The following is a 17,591-nucleotide window of genomic DNA, read 5'->3' on the forward strand; positions in this document are numbered from 1 at the left end:
CAGCAGGCGCCAGGCTAGCAGCAGGCGCCAGGCTAGCAGCAGGCGCCAGGCTAGCAGCAGGCGGCGCCAGGCTAGCAGCAGGCGGCGCCAGGCTGGCAGCAGGCGCCAGGCTAGCAGCAGCAGGCGCCAGGCTAGCAGCAGGCGGCGCCAGGCTAGCAGCAGGCGGCGCCAGGCTAGCAGCAGGCGGCGCCAGGCTAGCAGCAGGCGGCGCCAGGCTAGCAGCAGGCGGCGCCAGGCTAGCAGCAGGCGGCGCCAGGCTAGCAGCAGGCGGCGCCAGGCTAGCAGCAGGCGGCGCCAGGCTAGCAGCAGGCGGCGCCAGGCTAGCAGCAGGCGGCGCCAGGCTAGCAGCAGGCGGCGCCAGGCTAGCAGCAGGCGGCGCCAGGCTAGCAGCAGGGTCTACTACATCTAGCAATGGGGTTAGGCCACCTAGAAATGTGGTTAGCTGCCTAGCAACAGAGTTGACTACCTAGCAACGACTTACAACACCTGGCAACGGGGTCAATTACCAGAATCTACTCCTCCCACTCAAGAGTTCTGCTGCAAACAGGTCAGCTGGTTCTGGTCCAGATGAGGCATCAGACTGGTGTTCCATAGACTTCCATATAAAGCCCAACCAACCAACAGGTGGGGGTGGGGGAGCCTGGACCACCATCTTAGAACCACAGACGGAACCAACACAGATTTGTTCTGAGCACCAACAGAACCGGGCCGGTCCACACAGAAAGAAATCAACTGGGAGTTTGGGTCAGAACCACCAGAACCGTAATGTTCTGCTGATCAGCTGCAGTGCTCCTCGGAACAGACGGGGGGCGCTCTCTCTCTCTCTCTCTCTCTCTGTCTCTCTCTCTGTCTCTCTCTCTCTCTCTCTCTCTCTCTCTCTCTCTCTCTCTCTCTCTCTCTCTCTCTCTCTCTCTCTCTCTCTCTCTCTCTCTCTCTCTCTCTCTCTCTCTCTCTCTCTCTGTCTCTCTCTCTCTCTCTCTCTCTCTCTCCCACACGCACGCGCAGCTCGCCCCCGCCGCGCCGCCGCATCGCCCGCAGACAGAAAGACGTTCACGGATCTGCGGAAGCTGCGGAGGAACGTTGTCCGAACCAGAGCCGGATGGGTTTGGGTCGGATCCGGAGCCAGCAGCAGCCGAACTAACGGGACCGCAGCCAGCAGCTCTGCGGGAACGTCCGGTACCGGGAGAGAGACAACCTGAACCTGTCCGGGATCTAAGGTGAGACCGAACCGTTCTGCTGCGTGCACGTGTGTTTATCCGTGCACGTGAACGCGCTGCAAGCAGAACGTTCCTGGTCCAGATGAAGCGGTTCTGCAGGAACACCTGTCTCACCTGCCTGTCTGCCTGTCCGGACGGGTTCTGGGTTCTGATTGGTCAGAGTGTCGTAGCGCGGGGGAGGATGAGGAGGATGAAGCCCCCCCCCCCCCTCCGCCCCCCCTCGTGTCTAGCACAGTGATTACTGATTGGATCTGTCCTGCAGAACCTCTGACCTGGTCCACAGCGCCGCTGATCCAGAACCAGCGTGGTTCCGGCCGATCTCACCAGATCAAACAGCTCAAACTGACGCGGTCCAGTTGGGCCCGGTCTAAACACACAAAGAAGCTGTAGCAAAGAAAAGAACTGGATCCAAACAGCACCGAACCCAGAACCAGAACCCTTCCTGTGTTTGGTGTTGATTTGTCTGTATGCGATCGGGCCGCAGGCGGTGACCCGGTTCTGGAGGAAGTTCTGCAAACAGAGGGGTAGATGAGCTGCAGGTTCTGTTCATGTGACCCGGTTCCGGGCTGGGTTCTGGTTCTGGACCCCAGGTGTGTGTGACGCACAGCAGGAGAGAGAGCAGCCAGTAGCAGCATGACCACAGAGAAAGTTTTAGAGCCGAAACATCTCACTGTGTGTGTGTGTGTGTGTGTGTGTGTGTGTGTGTGTGTGTGTGTGTGTGTGTGTGTGTGTGTGCACTCCAGGTTCATGAGGATGATGATGATGATGAGCTCCTCGTCCACAGAGAAGATGAAGAAGAAGGCTCCCAAGGACAGTCTGACTCTCCTGCCATGTTTCTACTTTGTCGAGGTCAGAGGTCACCCAGGGATAAAGATGGAGCTAAATGATTGAAAACTATCAGTTAGAGAAACTTAAATATCTATCCTAACATGACCTGTGCAGACAGAAACAATCGATCTCAGATCGTCTTTAACCATCAAAGTTTTTAGATTCAACAAACGATCATCTTTTTTCCTGATTTGCTCTTTTTGACTTTGATGGGTTGACGGTCCAGAAGATGCAGAGAGGATCCGCTTCCGGGCCAGGAAGCAGAACCTCTCTGCATCTTCTGGACTGGAAGGGAACCTGACTGTGTTCTGGCTGCAGCTGCCCATCGTGGCTTCTTCTATGGTGTCGCTGTACTTCCTGGAGCTGACGGACGCGGTGCAGCCGGCCCAGGCGGGGTTCCGCTGCGGCGACCGGGCCCTCAGCATGCCGTACGTAGACGGAGGAGACGAGCTGATCCCGCTGCTGATGCTGCTGAGCCTGGCCTTTGCCGGCCCAGCCGCCTCGGTACGAGGCCACGCCCACCCAGTGACCTCACAGACCCAGAACCTGACCCAGGCCAGCTAAGGTGCGTTTGTTTTGTGTGTCAGATCATGCTGGTGGAGGCGGCGGTTTACTGCCTGCAGCCTCGCCTGAAGATCCACCGAGCCGAAGGAAGCATCAACGCCGGCGGCTGCAGCTTCAACTCCTTCCTGAGGAGAACCGTCCGCTTCGTAGGTAGGACCCTCACCTGACTGCCTCACCTCTCTAAATGTCTACCTGTCCACCTGTCTGTCTCTCTACCTGTCCCAGGTGTGCATGTGTTTGGGCTCTGTGCGACGGCGCTGCTCACTGACGTCATCCAGCTGGCGACGGGTTACCACGCCCCGTTCTTCCTCACCGTCTGTAAGCCCAACTACACGCTGGCCGGCGGGTCATGTGACCAAAACGCCTACATCACCAGAGACATCTGCTCCGGTCACGACCAGCACGCCATCATGGCGGCCAGGTGCGGCGTGTCCTCCTGTCCGTGTCGTGTTCTCCAGGTAGAGGCTGATTGTTCATGTCTCTCTGGCAGGAGGACGTTTCCTTCCCAGCATGCAACTCTGTCGGCCTTCGCCGCCGTTTACGTCTCGGTGAGCGACGAACCATCTAACCCTGTCCTCCCAGTTCCATCTCCAAAGGTTGACTGGTCCTGTCCGTCTCCCCTCCACCCCCCAGATGTACTTTAACTCCACCATCTCCGACTCCACCAAGCTGCTGAAGCCGGTCCTGGTCTTTGCATTTGCCATGGCGGCGGCGCTGACGGGCCTGACTCAGATCACGCAGCATCGCAGCCATGCGGTCGACGTCTATGTGGGCTTCCTGATTGGCGCCTTCATTGCTGCATATCTGGTGAGACCCCACATGTGTGAGATCAACTGCAGTTGCCATGGCAACTTCACCAGGAGGCTCGGTGCAGCGCTGCGGAGGCGGCAGGTCTTCAGGTGCCTCAAAGTTAGACACCTGAAGCGTCTCCACCTGTCTGCCTGGGACTGTCTCCCGTTCTGACGCGCTGCTCCTGTCCCGTTCTCCAGGCGCTTCATGCCGTCGCCAACTTCAGGTCTTCTGACGAGGGCGCTCAGGCTCCGCCCCCTCCCCTGCCGGTGGAGGACCCTCTGCGGGCGCTGACGGAGCGCGGACACCATTCGGTGTACAACAAGGGTCCCGCCTCGGCCTCGGAGAGCAACGACGAGATCGCGGCGGCGCCAGCCCCCCTGGAGCGCCTGGAGGGCCTGGGGCCGCTGCAGAGGGAGCAGGGCTCCATGGAGGGCCTGAAGAGGGCCAGCGTAGACGTGGAGCTGCTGGCTCCTCGGAGCCCCATGGGAAAGGAGACCATGCTGACCTTCAGCAACACCCTGCCCAGAACAAGTGTGAACATCAACGGCCCTCTGGGTGCCAGCGAGGCACCAGGGGCCCAGGGAGCGGCGGTGCAGCGGCGGCTGAAGGCGGTGCAGGTCCCGCTGGGCCCCATGAGGTCCCAGCAGCTGGTCTCAGAGTGGAAGCAGAAGTCCATGGAGATGCGCGGCTCGGGGCCTTGTGAGGACGGGGACCCCGAGCCCAGTGAGGACGGCTCCGAGGCGAGCTCTATGGGGACGGACGATGCCGGTTCTCAGGCGCCCATCTACCAACCTCCGGTGCACTGCATGAGGGTGGGCTCAGGTCGCAACCCCACCCCTCCACCAGGGGGTGCCAAAGCTGTGGCAACGCCCAGACCGCCTCAGATCCCTGAAGCCGGACCCCCACCAGTGTCCCCGAAGAGCGCCTTGACCAGGGCCAAGTGGCTCGCCATCCGGGAGAAGACGAGCGGGGAGGCGGCTGGCCGCGGCAGCCAGCCACGCCTCATGCAGGTCATTGCCTTGTCCAAGCAGCAGGGTCTGCTCCCCTGCTCCTCTGAGAGCGCCTCCACCGGCTCCGCTGCCTCCTCCAACACGGACTCCCCGCTCTGTCGCCCGCGAGACGGGCCGGGCATCGTCACAGTGGACGCCCACGCCCCCTATCATCCTGTGGTGCAAACTCCACCCCCTCCACAAGCCCCGCCCCTGGCTGGGAACGGAAGCCCTTGGGAGTGGGCCGCCGCGGTGTCCAATGGAGACGAGCCACGAGAACCCTACGGCCTCAGCAAGCTGACCAGGTCGGACCCGACGGCCCGGGCCAGCAGCTTCCGCCCGCGCCGCTCCGCGTCGCCCGCCGCCGACCCCGCCCAGCAGGCGGAGATGGCGGCGGACGCTCAGCGTAGGGAAATGGCCATGAGGCGCAAAACGGCGCTGGTTCTGCTGGATCGGGAAATCCGGAACCAGACTGAACAGGAAAACTACTACAAGAGTTTACAGGGGCGCAGGTTCAAGGACCAACCGTGACCCGAGACACCTGGACCAGAGGGACGGGACAGAGACACATGGAGGGGACAGAGACACCTGGAGGGGGACAGAGACACATGGACCAGAGGGACGGGACAGAGACACATGGAGGGGACAGAGACACCTGGAGGGGGACAGAGACACATGGACCAGAGGGACGGGACAGAGACACATGGACTAGAGGGGGACAGGAAGGAGACACATGGACCAGAGGGACGGGACAGAGACACATGGAGGGGACAGAGACACCTGGAGGGGGACAGAGACACATGGACCAGAGGGACGGGACAGAGACACATGGACCAGAGGGACGGGACAGAGACACATGGGGGGGACAGAGACACATGGACCAGAGAGGGACAGGACAGAGACACCTAGAGGGGACAGAGACACATGGAGGGGACAGAGACACATGGAGGGGACAGAGACACGGAGGGGACAGACACATGGACATGACAGAGACACCCTGAGGACAGAGACTTCCTGGTTTTGGGCCATTTTAGCAGCAGTAAAGCTAACGGCTTTATAACCTGACAGAAATGCAGCAAAGTTTTTAGCTAATAAAAACATGTTTGTCCAATAATGAGATTGTAAACCATGAGGGTCACTGAGCAGGTCGGACCCGACGCCAGCAGCTTCCGCCTGCGCCGCTCCACTGAGGGTCACTGCCACCAGCTGCTCTCGGAGGCCGTTTGGTTCTAGTGAATCGTTTCCTGGCATGAAACCGACAACCTGTTGAGCGTTAGCATGGGTTGCTATATTAGCAGCTGGACTGAGGAACGTTTTTTTGCCAGCAGGGGAATAAATGGTTAATGTTGGCAGCAAAACGTTTCAGGGTTCTGGACTCGACGTCTTTGCGATGTTGGACAGGGATTTTGTGTTCCTGCGGTTTCTCCTCCTGTCCTCCATGTCCAGGTGTTTCGTCTGCAGCACCTGATGCTCAGTCAGTCATTTGGATCAGCGGTTCTGGACAGAGGCTCATCTAGAACATGCAGGGCGGGGGGCCTGAGGACCAGGGGGGAAACTCTGGGTTACTGGAACCAAACGCAGCTGACCTTCAGGGTCAGCGGGGTCGCGTTAGCCTCTCTGCTACCAGCAGCAGATTTGTTTCTCTCAGTGTGCCAACAGGAAGTGATGTCAGCGAGGTTGGACCTGTTAGCTTTATTGCAGTTAAAGTGGCAAATTGGTGGCTTTATTGACCTGGTCGCCTTGGTGACGGTAGGACATCTGGACACAATATTGGACTTTTCACCCACAGAAATGCCCATCAACAGTGTGAGGTCAAAGGTCACATCCAGAAATGTAAACGATTTCCTCTGGAAGCGCAGCAAACCAGAACCAGAACTCTGGATCCAAATGATGAGTAGCTTAAAGCTGCAGTTTGTAACTTTAATAAAATGTTTTTTCTGTCATCAGATCATCTGCCTGCTCCCAGTGCCAACTACAGAATACACAACTCATTTAGAAACGACCAATTACAGCCAGGAGGTGGGTGTTAGCGCTGTCAATCACACATGTGTATGCACTGCAACAGAGCCTGCCATCAATGCAAGCTAGCAGCTAGCATAGCCACCATGATGCTATTAATTTAGATTAAGTTTATTTGACATTAGGCTGTTTGGCACAAGGGAGGGTGTGAGCAGCGTGTTCATGAGCTGATTGGCAGTGCCAAGACCCTCCCTCTGGCTCTCATTGGTTGAGCGGTAGCGGTGCGTTTCTGCAGATGGCAGTGGGACCACAGGGTGAAGCTCATCGGTGTTGCTGTGTGGAAAAGTTTTGCTGCAGCTTTAAAGCTGCTGCTGTGATCCTCACCTGCCTGGATGTGCCTGTTGCCATGGCGACAGACACCGGGGAGACATTTTCCTTCAACTCCACAACATTTTCATAGAAATCATGATGTCACCATGGTAACAACTTTGTTGCCAGGGCGACGGCTCGGTCGCTACGGTAACGTCTGGTTGTGGTAAAGCGCTCGGTGCCGGACGTCGATTGGCTGACGGCCTGAGTCACGTGACTGTCGTTCTCTAGTGATTTTTTGTGAAGCTGCTTTTGTCAGCGGGGCTCAGACTGTCCACCTCCCTGAGGACAGGTGGACAGGCTGTCCACCTCCCTGAGGACAGGTGGACAGCCTGTCCCTGCTGCTGCATGTGATCTCATCCTGTTGCCATCTGTAAAGCCGTGTGTGAGGATGATGATGCTGCATGCTTTGTTCTCTCCATGATGAAGAGTCACAATAAAAACGTTCTTCCAGCCTGAAGGCGCCTCATTCACCGCAACACGCAGCGTTACTGCAGCTGGTCTAGAACAGCAGATCTAGAGCAGGTGATCTAGGGCAGCTGATCTAGAGCAGGTGATCTAGGGCAGCTGATCTAGAGCAGGTGATCTAGGGCAGCAGATCTAGAGCAGGTGATCTAGGGCAGCAGATCTAGGGCAGCTGATCTAGAGCAGGTGATCTAGGGCAGCTGATCTAGAGCAGGTGATCTAGGGCAGCAGATCTAGAGCAGGTGATCTAGGGCAGCTGATCTAGAGCAGGTGATCTAGGGCAGCAGATCTAGAGCAGGTGATCTAGGGCAGCTGATCTAGAGCAGGTGATCTAGGGCAGCAGATCTAGAACAGCTGATCTACAGTAGCAGACCTCCAGTGAGCAGTAACCCATGGTAACCTGCTCCGAGCTCATTCTGCAAGCCGCCTGTCAGACAGCGCTCAGGGTTAATTCAGCCGCTCTCTGTTCACTACTCCCAATAACTGCGTTAAAAACTTCCGATCAGTCCGATTTCAGGAATAACGTTCCCCGCCGCCTGTCAGGCAGCGCTCAGGGCACACGACGCCCTTTCCGCTGCTAGGACCCGTACTTCCGGCTGTGGTTCGGCAGTAGCAGCGGCCGTTAGCTGGAGCTGCTGCGCGGAGCGGATCTCATCTCCCGGATTCTCTGAGCGGCTCCCCGGCAGATTCTGGCCTTTGAATCCGCCTGAAGCCGCTCCTCTGTCGGTTCCGAGCCGCCAGCCGAACGCTAACGCGGGGCTTTGTCGAGCTTCAGGTCCGGTCCTTCCAGTTAGCATCGAGCTAACAGCTAGCTTCCTTCCGATGAAAACATCGCCAGGAAAACTTGGCTGACAGGTGAGTCTGACGCACCTACAGGTCTCCTTTCTGACCTGGCGGAGGGAAAACGACCCCCAACACGCAGCAGTGACGCCTGACGCTGTTCCTCAGCATCTACTGCTCCCCGCACACCTGAACAGAAGATGCTGAGGAACACCTGAATCCCTCACCTGATGGAACAACGTCCCGATTCTAAACACCTGTAGACCCTCTGACACCTGACCAGGTAAGCAGAACCACCGGAACCAGCAGCGGTTCTGATCCAGATGCGTTTATCAACCGGTTCTGGTCCGGGTTCTGGGTGTCCTTGAAACGAACCTGTCCAGAACTGGGTTCTGGTTCTTAAACATCTAAAGATCTCCAATCAGCCAGCTTCCAGGCCACGCCCACATTCTGCCGTACATGGTACAGACCTCACCAGCTGGTTTCATGGTCACCATAGCAACCAGAAAATCTGATCACGGCACACATTAATGTGAGGTGGAGAGTCGCCATGGTAACGGCGACGTGAACCAGTCTGGGTCAGTCTGGGTCAGTTTGGGTCAGTCTGGGTCAGTCTGGGTCAGTCTGGGTCAGTCTGGTCAGGATGTGAATTTCCGGTTCAGGTTTATTGTTTTTTTTGCACCAGCTGAAAATATAAAATGTGATAAAAGCATCAAAGCTAACCAGAACCAGAACCAGAACCAGAACCCTGACCTGGTTCTGGCACCGAGGGCCAGTTAGTAAATAACTGCGCTGTGTTGAACCTTCCAGGTGGATCCGGCTTCCGGGTCGGTCTTGCTGGGACTGGATCTGAGTTCATGAAACGGACCAGAACCATGCTGACCTAGGAACGGGTTGGGAGCACTAGAGTCCTGCAGCGGCCGCCGCCATGTCGGAGAACCAGGCCAACAACAACAACGTTCCTCTGAACAACAACATGGGGCCCAACCGGATCCGGAACCCCAACATCAACCAGAACCCACTCATCAATGTGCGCGACCGCCTCTTCCACGCCCTCTTCTTCAAGATGGCCGTCACCTACGCCCGGCTCTTCCCGCCGTCCTTCAGGAGAGTCTTTGAGTTCTTCGTCCTGCTGAAGGTGAGACGTCCCACCTGGCCTGGACCGGGTTGGGAGGTTCCCGCTGGGTCCAGCAGCTCCCCTGGTTCTGATCTGGTTCTGGAACGACTGCAGTTACACAGTTTGACCTGTAGGGCTCAGACAGGAGCCGAAGCTGTTCTCTGTAGCTGTTATGAGCTTCGGACACATTTAATTATTTTTGCTCATTTTTTCTGATGTTGTCTTTAAAACGTTTGATTTTCTCTGTTCCTTTAATATCTTGTGGAGTTTAGAACATCTGTTGGCTTTGAGCCTGGCGCTGTAAAGAGGCTGGCCTGTTCCCCTCCCCACCACTGGGGGGCGCACAGCCAGCGGTGCAGGCCAAGCAGTGGCTTTTGTTAGCTTTGGCTTTTTGTTGTGACTTGGCCTGGTGAGACTGGTTGTCTTCTTCTCTCTTCTCTCTATTGCAGCAGGTTCTGTTTGACGTTTAGTTCAGGATTAGCAGGTGTTTGTCGGCCCGGTAACCTAAATTTGTGTTTTTCTCCCACAAAAGTTAAAAGCAGATGAACAAAATAAAGATTCAAGATTAAAAAAAGAATCTTTGAATCCTAACCCGTCTCCCAGACGTCTCCCAGACGTCTCTGACGTCCTGACGGGGCTGGAGGAAACAACCAGAACCATTTGGTGAACCGGGTGGGTTTGGGTCCAAAGCCGCATCCTGGACTTCCTGTTGGTCTGCAGTGCATTGTGGGAGTCCCTACAGCCCGTTAACGACGACTCCGTCTGTTTGTTAGGACAGATGGAGGTTTACCCAGAGGCAGCTCCTGATTGGCTAACCTCTTGTCCCCTCCCTCTGCATCAGGCGCTCTTCGTCCTCTTCATCCTCGCCTACATCCACATCGCTTTCTCCCGCTCCCCCATCAACTGCCTGGAGGCGGTGCGGGATCGCTGGCCGCGCGACGGCATCCTGAGGGTGGAGATCCAGAGGAACTCCAGCCGCGCCGCCGTCTTCCTGCAGCACTACGACTCCGCCGGCCTCCAGGGGGAGCTGCAGGCCCAACCAGGAGGAGCAGCAGTGGCCGGGGTCAGCCTGGGAGACGAGGAGGACGAGGACGACGAGGTGACGGTGTTTGAAAACAGCTCAGTGCAGGTAAGATCCTGTCTGTCTCCTCACCTGTCTGTCTCCTCACCTGTCTGTCTCCTCACCTGTCTGTCTCCTCACCTGTCTGTCTCCTCACCTGTCTGTCTCCTCCTCACCTGTCTGTCTCCTCACCTGTCTGTCTCCTCACCTGTCTGTCCTCACCTGTCTGTCTCCTCACCTGTCTGTCCTCACCTGTCTGTCTCCTCACCTGTCTGTCCTCACCTGTCTGTCTCCTCACCTGTCTGTCTCCTCACCTGTCTGTCCTCATATGTTTGTCCTCACCTGTCTGTCTCCTCACCTGTCTGTCCTCACCTGTCTGTCCTCACCTGTCTGTCTCCTCACCTGTCTGTCTCCTCACCTGTCTGTCCTCATATGTTTGTCCTCACCTGTCTGTCTCCTCACCTGTCTGTCCTCACCTGTCTGTCCTCACCTGTCTGTCTCCTCACCTGTCTGTCTCCTCACCTGTCTGTCCTCATATGTCTGTCCTCACCTGTCTGTCTCCTCACCTGTCTGTCCTCACCTGTCTGCAGTTTGAACTGGACATTGAGCCCCGTCTCCAACCGTCTGTGATTGGAGGAGGCTCTGGAGGAGCAGCCAATGACAGCCAGGACGTGTCGTTTAGCCCCGCCTCTAAAGGTATGCAGCCGCTGCAGGACTCAGTGTCTGAGCTGGAGATGATGACCAGAGCAGGTAAACCCACCTCCACCTTCTGTCAGTCCTTCCCCTCAGTTGATGGAGAGATCTTCTTTCTACGGCTGACTGTTTACTTCGGGTTGTTGTTGTTTACACCCTGCTGCTCTCGTTGTCATGGTTACAGTGTGGCCGCAGGACGAGTACATCGTGGAGTATTCGCTGGAGTACGGCTTCCTGCGGCTGTCGCAGAGCACCAGGCAGAGGCTCAACATCCCCGTCATGGTCGTCACTCTGGGTCAGCCGCCACGTCACGCGACCTCACTGACCCCGCTGACCTCTCTGACCCCGCTGACCTCACTGACCCCGCTGACCCCTCTGACCTCTCTGACCCCGCTGACCTCTCTGTGTTCTGTGCAGATCCCACCAAGGACGAGTGCTTTGGCGACGGCTTCAGTCGCTTCCTGCTGGACGAGTTCCTGGGCTACGACGACATCCTGATGTCCAGTGTGAAGGCGCTTGCCGAGAACGAGGAGAACAAAGGTACTCAGGCTCCGCCCACTCTGACCACCTGACCGTGACGTACCTGCAGCAGGTAGAGGCGGCTGACGGTAGCTCTGCTCTCCGCAGGCTTCCTGAGGAACGTGGTGTCTGGAGAACATTACCGCTTCGTCAGCATGTGGATGGCCAGAACGTCGTATCTGGCCGCCTTCGTCATCATGGTCATATTTGTACGTTTGCTCTCATTTCTTTTTTACCAACAAGAACCTGGAAGAGGAGAAAACAAAAAGTGACGATGAATTAAAACTCACCTGAATACAAATGACTAGAAACAGATAAAATGTGAATCAAAGAGAAATCAGAGCCGCTTTTCAGGCTTCAGACATAAAGATGTAAAACTTTTATTATGTTGTCAAGAATCAAGTGGGACACAATCAGGAGGTGGAACAAAGTTTATTGTATCTTTTTAACAAATGAACTGCAAAGTGTGGCGTGTAATTTTCTCGGGCTCCTTTCCTGTCAGTCCAGACGTTGAGTTTGTCTCTGAATGATCCTGGTGATCCACCTGCTGTGATCAGGTCTATAAAAGCTCTGATGGTCTCTGGGGTTTAAAGCGCAGAGAGAATCATGAGACCCAGGATCACAGCAGGCCGGTCCAGAAGCTCAGAACCGGGTTTGGATCCACAAAGAGCTTCAAACACCTGAAGCAGCTTCTGAGCAGCGATCAGGTTGAAATGGACCAGATGTACCCAGACCCGGCCGACCTGCCAAACCTTCATCTGGACCAAGGAGGAGACTGGTCAGAGAGGCAGCCAACAGGCCCAGGGTCACTCTGGATGAGCTGCAGAGATCTGCAGCTCAGGTGGGACCCTGGATGAATCTGGGCTTTATGGAAGAGCAGCCAGAAGAAGAAAGCTGCTTCGTCCATGAAAATCTGGTTTAAAGTTTCCCACAAGCCACCTGGGAGACACAAACATGGAGGAGCAGCTCTGGTCAGATGAAAGCATCACCCTGAACACACCATCCCCACGGTCAGACATGGCGGTGGCAGCATCATGGTCTGGGACAGAGAAGATGGAAAACATTGATGGAGCAGAAAACCTGCAGAGGACCTGAGATGGGACGGAGATTTACCTTCCAGCAAGACGACGATCCAAACATGAAGCAGAACCTACACAAATAAACGTATCCAGGTGTTAGAATGGCCTAGTCAAAGCCCAGCCCTGAATCCAATGGAGAGTCTGTGGAAGAGCTGGAAGCTGCTGTTCTCTCTCCATCCAGCCTCTCTGAGCTCCAGCTGCTTTCAGGAAGTTTCATTCTCTCCATGTGCAAAACTGAGAGGTTTGTAATCGCAGCACCAGGTGGCGCTACAGAGTTTCAACACAAGGGGCCAGAATATTGACGCCACACTTTGCAGGTTTTTATTTAAAAACCTTTTAAAATATCTAATAAATTTCGTTCCACCTCACGATTCCTGTTGATTCTTCAAAATAATCAAAATTTATCTTTTTGTTTGAAGCCTGAAAAGCGGCGAAAGGTTAAAGTTCAAGGAGGCCGAATGCTTTCACAAGGTTCTGTATGCGAGTCCGGTTCTGTCGGGTCAAACGCCTCTGACCCGACAGGAGGTCACAGGTTGCCAGTTCAACTCTTGAGCAGTTGTTGCATCCATGATGCATCCGGGCCGCGGTGGGGGTTATGTGGAGTCATGGTAGTAGATATCTGCTGCCGGAGCTCCACCGTCAGGCCGACGGACCGGAGACACGGCAGGACGCAGGCGGACCGGGAGCCTCTGGGCTGTGATTGGTCAGCTGGGGCCCGACAGCCGCATGTGAAACTGAATGTGAGCCTGCAGCACACAGGAAGTCAGGCATGTTTCCACTTCCTGTTCCTGACAGGAAGTCAGGCATGTTTCCACTTCCTGTTCCTGACAGGAAGTCAGGCATGTTTCTACTTCCTGTTCCTGACAGGAAGTCAGGCATGTTTCCACTTCCTGTTCCTGACAGGAAGTCAGGCATGTTTCTACTTCCTGTTCCTGACAGGAAGTCAGGCATGTTTCCACTTCCTGTTCCTGACAGGAAGGGATGAATATTTCTACTTCCTGTTTCTGATGGGAAGTGATAAATGTTCAGATTAAATCTATAGATTGAAGGAGAACCTTTATAGTTCAGGCTGGACTTAATGATTTTAACTGATTTTATTTAAAATTAATTTAGAAAAGGTATTAAAAAGTTTCAAACAAAAGCTGGTTTATTTATCGTCAGACGTTCATCATCCCAGATTTCAGGAAATAAATCTGTTTAAGATCAAAAACTCTGGACTAAATTCAGTGGCACTTTAAATCAACTGGACCTGGACCGGCTGCAGGCGGGTTAAAAGGTTCTTTTAGGACCCAGATCAGCAGAACCAGTTGGATTCAGAACCGCTCACAAAATAAAGCCGGGTCTGGTTCTGCCTTTCAGACGCTGTCTGTGTCGATGCTGCTCAGATACTCCCACCACCAGATCTTCGTCTTCATCGGTTTGTTTGCGCTGCCTGGTCCATTCAGACCCGGTTCGGCCCGGTCCGGTTCTAACCTGCTCTGTGTGTTTCAGTGGATCTGCTGCAGATGCTGGAGATGAACATGACCATCGCTTTCCCAGCAGCCCCTCTGCTCACCGTCATCCTGGCCCTGGTTGGTGAGTTCTGCGTTGGTTCTCCTTCTGATCCGGTCTGAATTTACAAACGGTTCTGGTTGTTTTGTATCTGTGATGTCACTTCCTGTTGGCAGGCATGGAGGCCATAATGTCCGAGTTTTTCAACGACACGACCACGGCTTTCTACATCATCCTGATCGTCTGGCTGGCCGACCAATACGATGCCATCTGCTGCCACACCAACACCAGCAAACGCCACTGGCTGCGGTGAGTCCCAAACAGGAAGCAGGAAACAGGAAGCAGGAAATAGGAGAAAATGGGAAACAATATGATGCAACAGGAAACAGCAGGAAGCAGAAGAAACAGGAACAGCCTGCTCTGATTGGTCAGCTCCCACTCAAGACACGCCCCCATCATACCTAGAGGTATGATGGGATCCACAGTTCTGGTTGGTCAGGTGGCTTACCTGGTCAGGTGTGGCTGCTGTAGCTCACCTGGTAACCATAGAGACAGTTTTTGATCCAGTCCAGATAAATGTCAAAAATGGTTGATTTCTTTCTCCTGAATGAGAAAGTTCTGATGGTTCTGATGGTTCTGATGGTTCTGTTGGTTCTGTTGGGTCTAGGTTCTTCTACCTGTACCACTTCGCCTTCTACGCCTACCACTACCGCTTCAACGGTCAGTACAGCAGCCTGGCTCTGGTCACTTCCTGGCTCTTCATCCAGGTGAGGTCCCTCCTCTTCCTGTCAGCCGTGAGGCTCCGCCCCTTCCTACCCAGGTTGCCTCTGATTGGCCGGTTCTCTGTCTTCCTGCAGCACTCGATGATCTACTTCTTCCACCACTACGAGCTTCCTGCCATCCTGCAGCAGATCCGGATCCAGGAGATGCTTCTGCAGAACCAGCAGGCGGGTCAGAACCAGACGGCTCTGCAGGACAACCTCAACAACAACCACGCCACGGCCGCCGGGCCTGGTGCCGGGCCGGAACCCGCTGGGACCGGCCAGTCAGCAGACGGCACCGTTGAGCCGCCGCCGGCCGGGCCGCTCCCATCATCCTCTGTGGCGGTGGGCGGAGCCGGCGAGGTCAGAGCGGAGCTTAACTGGGTCGCTCAGACCGCCGCCGTCATCACAGAGGCGCTCGGCTCCTCCGTTGACTCGGGAGGAAGTCAGGGGTCGGCAGAGATCAGTGTGGAGTTCTGGATGGGTGGGGCCGCAGGTGGAGCTCCTGAAGGCTCATTGGAGGATAAAGCTTCAGGGGGCGGAGCCGAAGCCTCACCTGGTGATAGCAGGTGCCAGGGGGCGGAGCCTTCCGAAAGCTCCGCCCTTCATACAGACTGCCCCGCCCCTCAGAGCTCAGGTACAGACAGCGAGTCACCTGGGCAGCAGACCTCCACTGCCCTCGGCACGTCGTGAGCATCCAGGTGAGCTGATGACATCACGGCGCCACCTGGAGGTTATGGACCGTCAGCTGATCACTGAGCTGCACTTTACTCCAATTAATCAATTAATTAACTGATCCATCAATTAACCAATGAATGAGCTGATCTGAGGGTAGCCCCGCCCCCACCCCTGGCTTCAGGTGTGACCAACAGGTGAACTGAGGTTCTGACCCGTCTGGACACCCACAGCTCTGAGCCGGTTCTGCTGAGGGATGTCTGACCCGTCAGGTTCTGGTTCTGACCCATTCTGTCGGACTGAAACCCAGATGGAACTCTAATTGTGCTTTTATTTTGTAGAACAGGAAGCTGCTGATTGGCTGTTGCCCCTTTGAGGGCGTGTCCTGCGTTTACGTATTCAGGCTGCATGACTTCACCTGTTCAGAACCAGAACCTCGTCGCCTCCATGGTTGGATCGTGACATTGGGGGCGGGGCCTGGGTGGGCGGGTGCTTTTCCTGCTGGTCGACTGGACCCAGTGGACCAGGCGCGGCCGCCTGCTGGTGGGTCAGACTCAGCTGAAGGTCAAAAATAAAGAGTTGTGGAACCAGCTGGCTTCCTGTGGTCTGTGTCTCACCTGGTAACCGGGTCAGAACCGTTACCCGGGTTGAAACGGCTGAAGCCGACCCAGTTCACCGAGCCGGAACCAGATCTGGGTCAGGTTAAGAGGGAGGCAGAACCCGTTTGGACCGAGCTGGGCCCGGTTCATTTAAAGGGCCAGCGCTGTGATTGTGGAGCAAAATCAACTTCCTGTTGTACAAATGCTGCATCAAATGTGGCTGAAAATCCATGATTAGTTGAAACAATCGATTATTTGGTAAGTATTTATTTTGGGTGTTAAACGGTAATAAAGCTGTTTTCATACATTTTAATCAAATATTCTCACATCATGTTCGGTGCAGGACAGTTTCCTCCTGCTGCTAACTTTGACTGAATGTGACGGACTTCCGGTCCTTCCGGTTCCTCCAGTGACGTGCGGCTGGTGAGGCGCTGAGTCACAATCAGTTTTATAAAAATAGATGGAGCGATGGTTCGACTCCCTCCAGTCTGGAGCACTTCCGGTTTTCAGCACTTTGTGTTTGCTGCGTTTCATTTGTGTGTGTTTTATTTTTTATTTTTATTTTTATTTTTATTATTTGCATGTTTTCTCTGTTGCTGCGCATTTGCACCTGTCGGCCACCGTACTTAACAGACATAAACATGCAGTCAATAAATCGATTTTCCATCAGTTTTCTGCACCAAAGCATCAACAATAATAAACGTTTTATTATTCTAAATCAAACTGACGGTGGTGGAGCAGCACTGGTTTAACTGGGAATCTCATCAATCAACTCCAAACCTCTTTGTTCTGTCACAATTATCGATTTATGAAATTCTCATTATCATTCTCCAAACTTTGCTGACCACCGGTCACCGGCTTCCTCACACAGAGCCAGCAGCCAATACGTTATGACGTCACACCCACCACCAGGCGTCATTCCGCTGCTCCTGTCATATCAATAATAGCAGCTCTTTAAACCATTCAGACGAACAACAGACAATCAGATGACTGATTATTAATATAATAACTCAGAAATAGTCCATGGAAAAACCTTAAGCTTGTATTAAAGCAGAAAGTACGGCGGCCCGTAAGGAAGACTTTTACTGCTCATGTATTTAACATCCAACGGTCCACATCCAGTGTTCAAGTAGGTTGTTAATGTTTTCTATTAGTTTTAGATACTGAAGCGTCTCCATGGCAACAGTCACATACACATGAAGCAATCCAGACTTCTCAAAAATACTATGTAGTTGCATTTTATTCAAGTAAAAAAGTACATAACTTTTTTACTTGAATAAAAAAGTTATGTACTTTTTTATTAAAGTTCATAACTTCAATAAAAAATATGTTTCTCCATATTTGTTACAGCTGTCACCATGTAGCAGTTTGTTATGAGGCAGATAATCTGAAAACAATCATCTCCTCCATCTGCTTCCTGAATTACTGGTTAAAGTGATGCATCGTTCTGACCAAAACAACCAATCAGAACCAGGAGGAGGGTCTTAGTGCTGTCAATCATCCTCATTCACTCACTGCTAAATGTGCTAATGGTGGAGAAACAACTTATCATTACAGGAAACCGTTTATCTGCCGTCATTGGTAGCTATGCTAACTAACCTGAGCATTCAGTTTGAATCTGCACAGCTTTGTGC

General features: G+C 54.2%; 2 protein-coding genes across 5 annotated transcripts; both read left to right on the plus strand.

The window, feature by feature from the left end:
- The first annotated feature begins 474 nt into the window (after positions 1-474).
- Positions 475-5,072, plus strand: plppr3b (phospholipid phosphatase related 3b). The gene is made up of 8 exons (XM_008406541.3): positions 475-1,217; positions 1,961-2,066; positions 2,364-2,549; positions 2,633-2,759; positions 2,835-3,030; positions 3,100-3,157; positions 3,243-3,416; positions 3,599-5,072. The coding sequence occupies exons 2-8, from the start codon at positions 1,965-1,967 to the stop codon at positions 4,919-4,921; spliced, it is 2,166 nt and encodes a 721-aa protein (XP_008404763.2). The 5' UTR covers positions 475-1,217; positions 1,961-1,964; the 3' UTR covers positions 4,922-5,072.
- A 2,446-nt stretch (positions 5,073-7,518) lies between these two features.
- Positions 7,519-15,948, plus strand: LOC103463274 (membralin). 4 transcript variants are annotated; one of them, XM_081605857.1, is made up of 12 exons: positions 7,520-8,038; positions 8,774-9,101; positions 9,922-10,209; positions 10,731-10,890; positions 11,018-11,128; positions 11,251-11,373; positions 11,461-11,561; positions 13,791-13,848; positions 13,923-14,006; positions 14,099-14,231; positions 14,590-14,689; positions 14,780-15,948. In XM_081605857.1, the coding sequence occupies exons 2-12, from the start codon at positions 8,892-8,894 to the stop codon at positions 15,374-15,376; spliced, it is 1,965 nt and encodes a 654-aa protein (XP_081461983.1). In that variant the 5' UTR covers positions 7,520-8,038; positions 8,774-8,891; the 3' UTR covers positions 15,377-15,948. The 4 variants fall into 4 exon arrangements, with proteins under 4 accessions (XP_081461986.1, XP_081461983.1, XP_081461985.1 ...); XM_081605859.1 differs by having other exon boundaries at positions 10,731-10,836; XM_081605858.1 differs by lacking the exon at positions 7,520-8,038 and adding an exon at positions 8,057-8,246.
- Positions 15,949-17,591: the final 1,643 nt, after the last annotated feature.

The sequence above is a fragment of the Poecilia reticulata genome, chromosome 4 (assembly GCF_904066995.2).
Source record: "Poecilia reticulata chromosome 4, P_reticulata-male-v2, whole genome shotgun sequence".
NCBI classification, from domain to species: Eukaryota; Metazoa; Chordata; class Actinopteri; order Cyprinodontiformes; family Poeciliidae; genus Poecilia; species Poecilia reticulata.

What these genes read in the sequence shown, in the direction of transcription:
- plppr3b (XM_008406541.3), top strand. Translation starts at nt 1,965, where the DNA reads ATGAGGATGATGATGATGATGAGCTCCTCGTCCACAGAGAAGATGAAG. An exon ending in TTGCCGGCCCAGCCGCCTCG is followed by an intron (nt 2,550 to 2,632) that starts GTACGAGGCCAC and finishes TTTGTGTGTCAG; the next exon opens with ATCATGCTGGTGGAGGCGGC. An exon ending in CCTTCATTGCTGCATATCTG is followed by an intron (nt 3,417 to 3,598) that starts GTGAGACCCCAC and finishes CCCGTTCTCCAG; the next exon opens with GCGCTTCATGCCGTCGCCAA.
- LOC103463274 (XM_081605857.1), top strand. Translation starts at nt 8,892, where the DNA reads ATGTCGGAGAACCAGGCCAACAACAACAACGTTCCTCTGAACAACAAC. An exon ending in GGAGATGATGACCAGAGCAG is followed by an intron (nt 10,891 to 11,017) that starts GTAAACCCACCT and finishes TCATGGTTACAG; the next exon opens with TGTGGCCGCAGGACGAGTAC. An exon ending in AGCAAACGCCACTGGCTGCG is followed by an intron (nt 14,232 to 14,589) that starts GTGAGTCCCAAA and finishes TGTTGGGTCTAG; the next exon opens with GTTCTTCTACCTGTACCACT.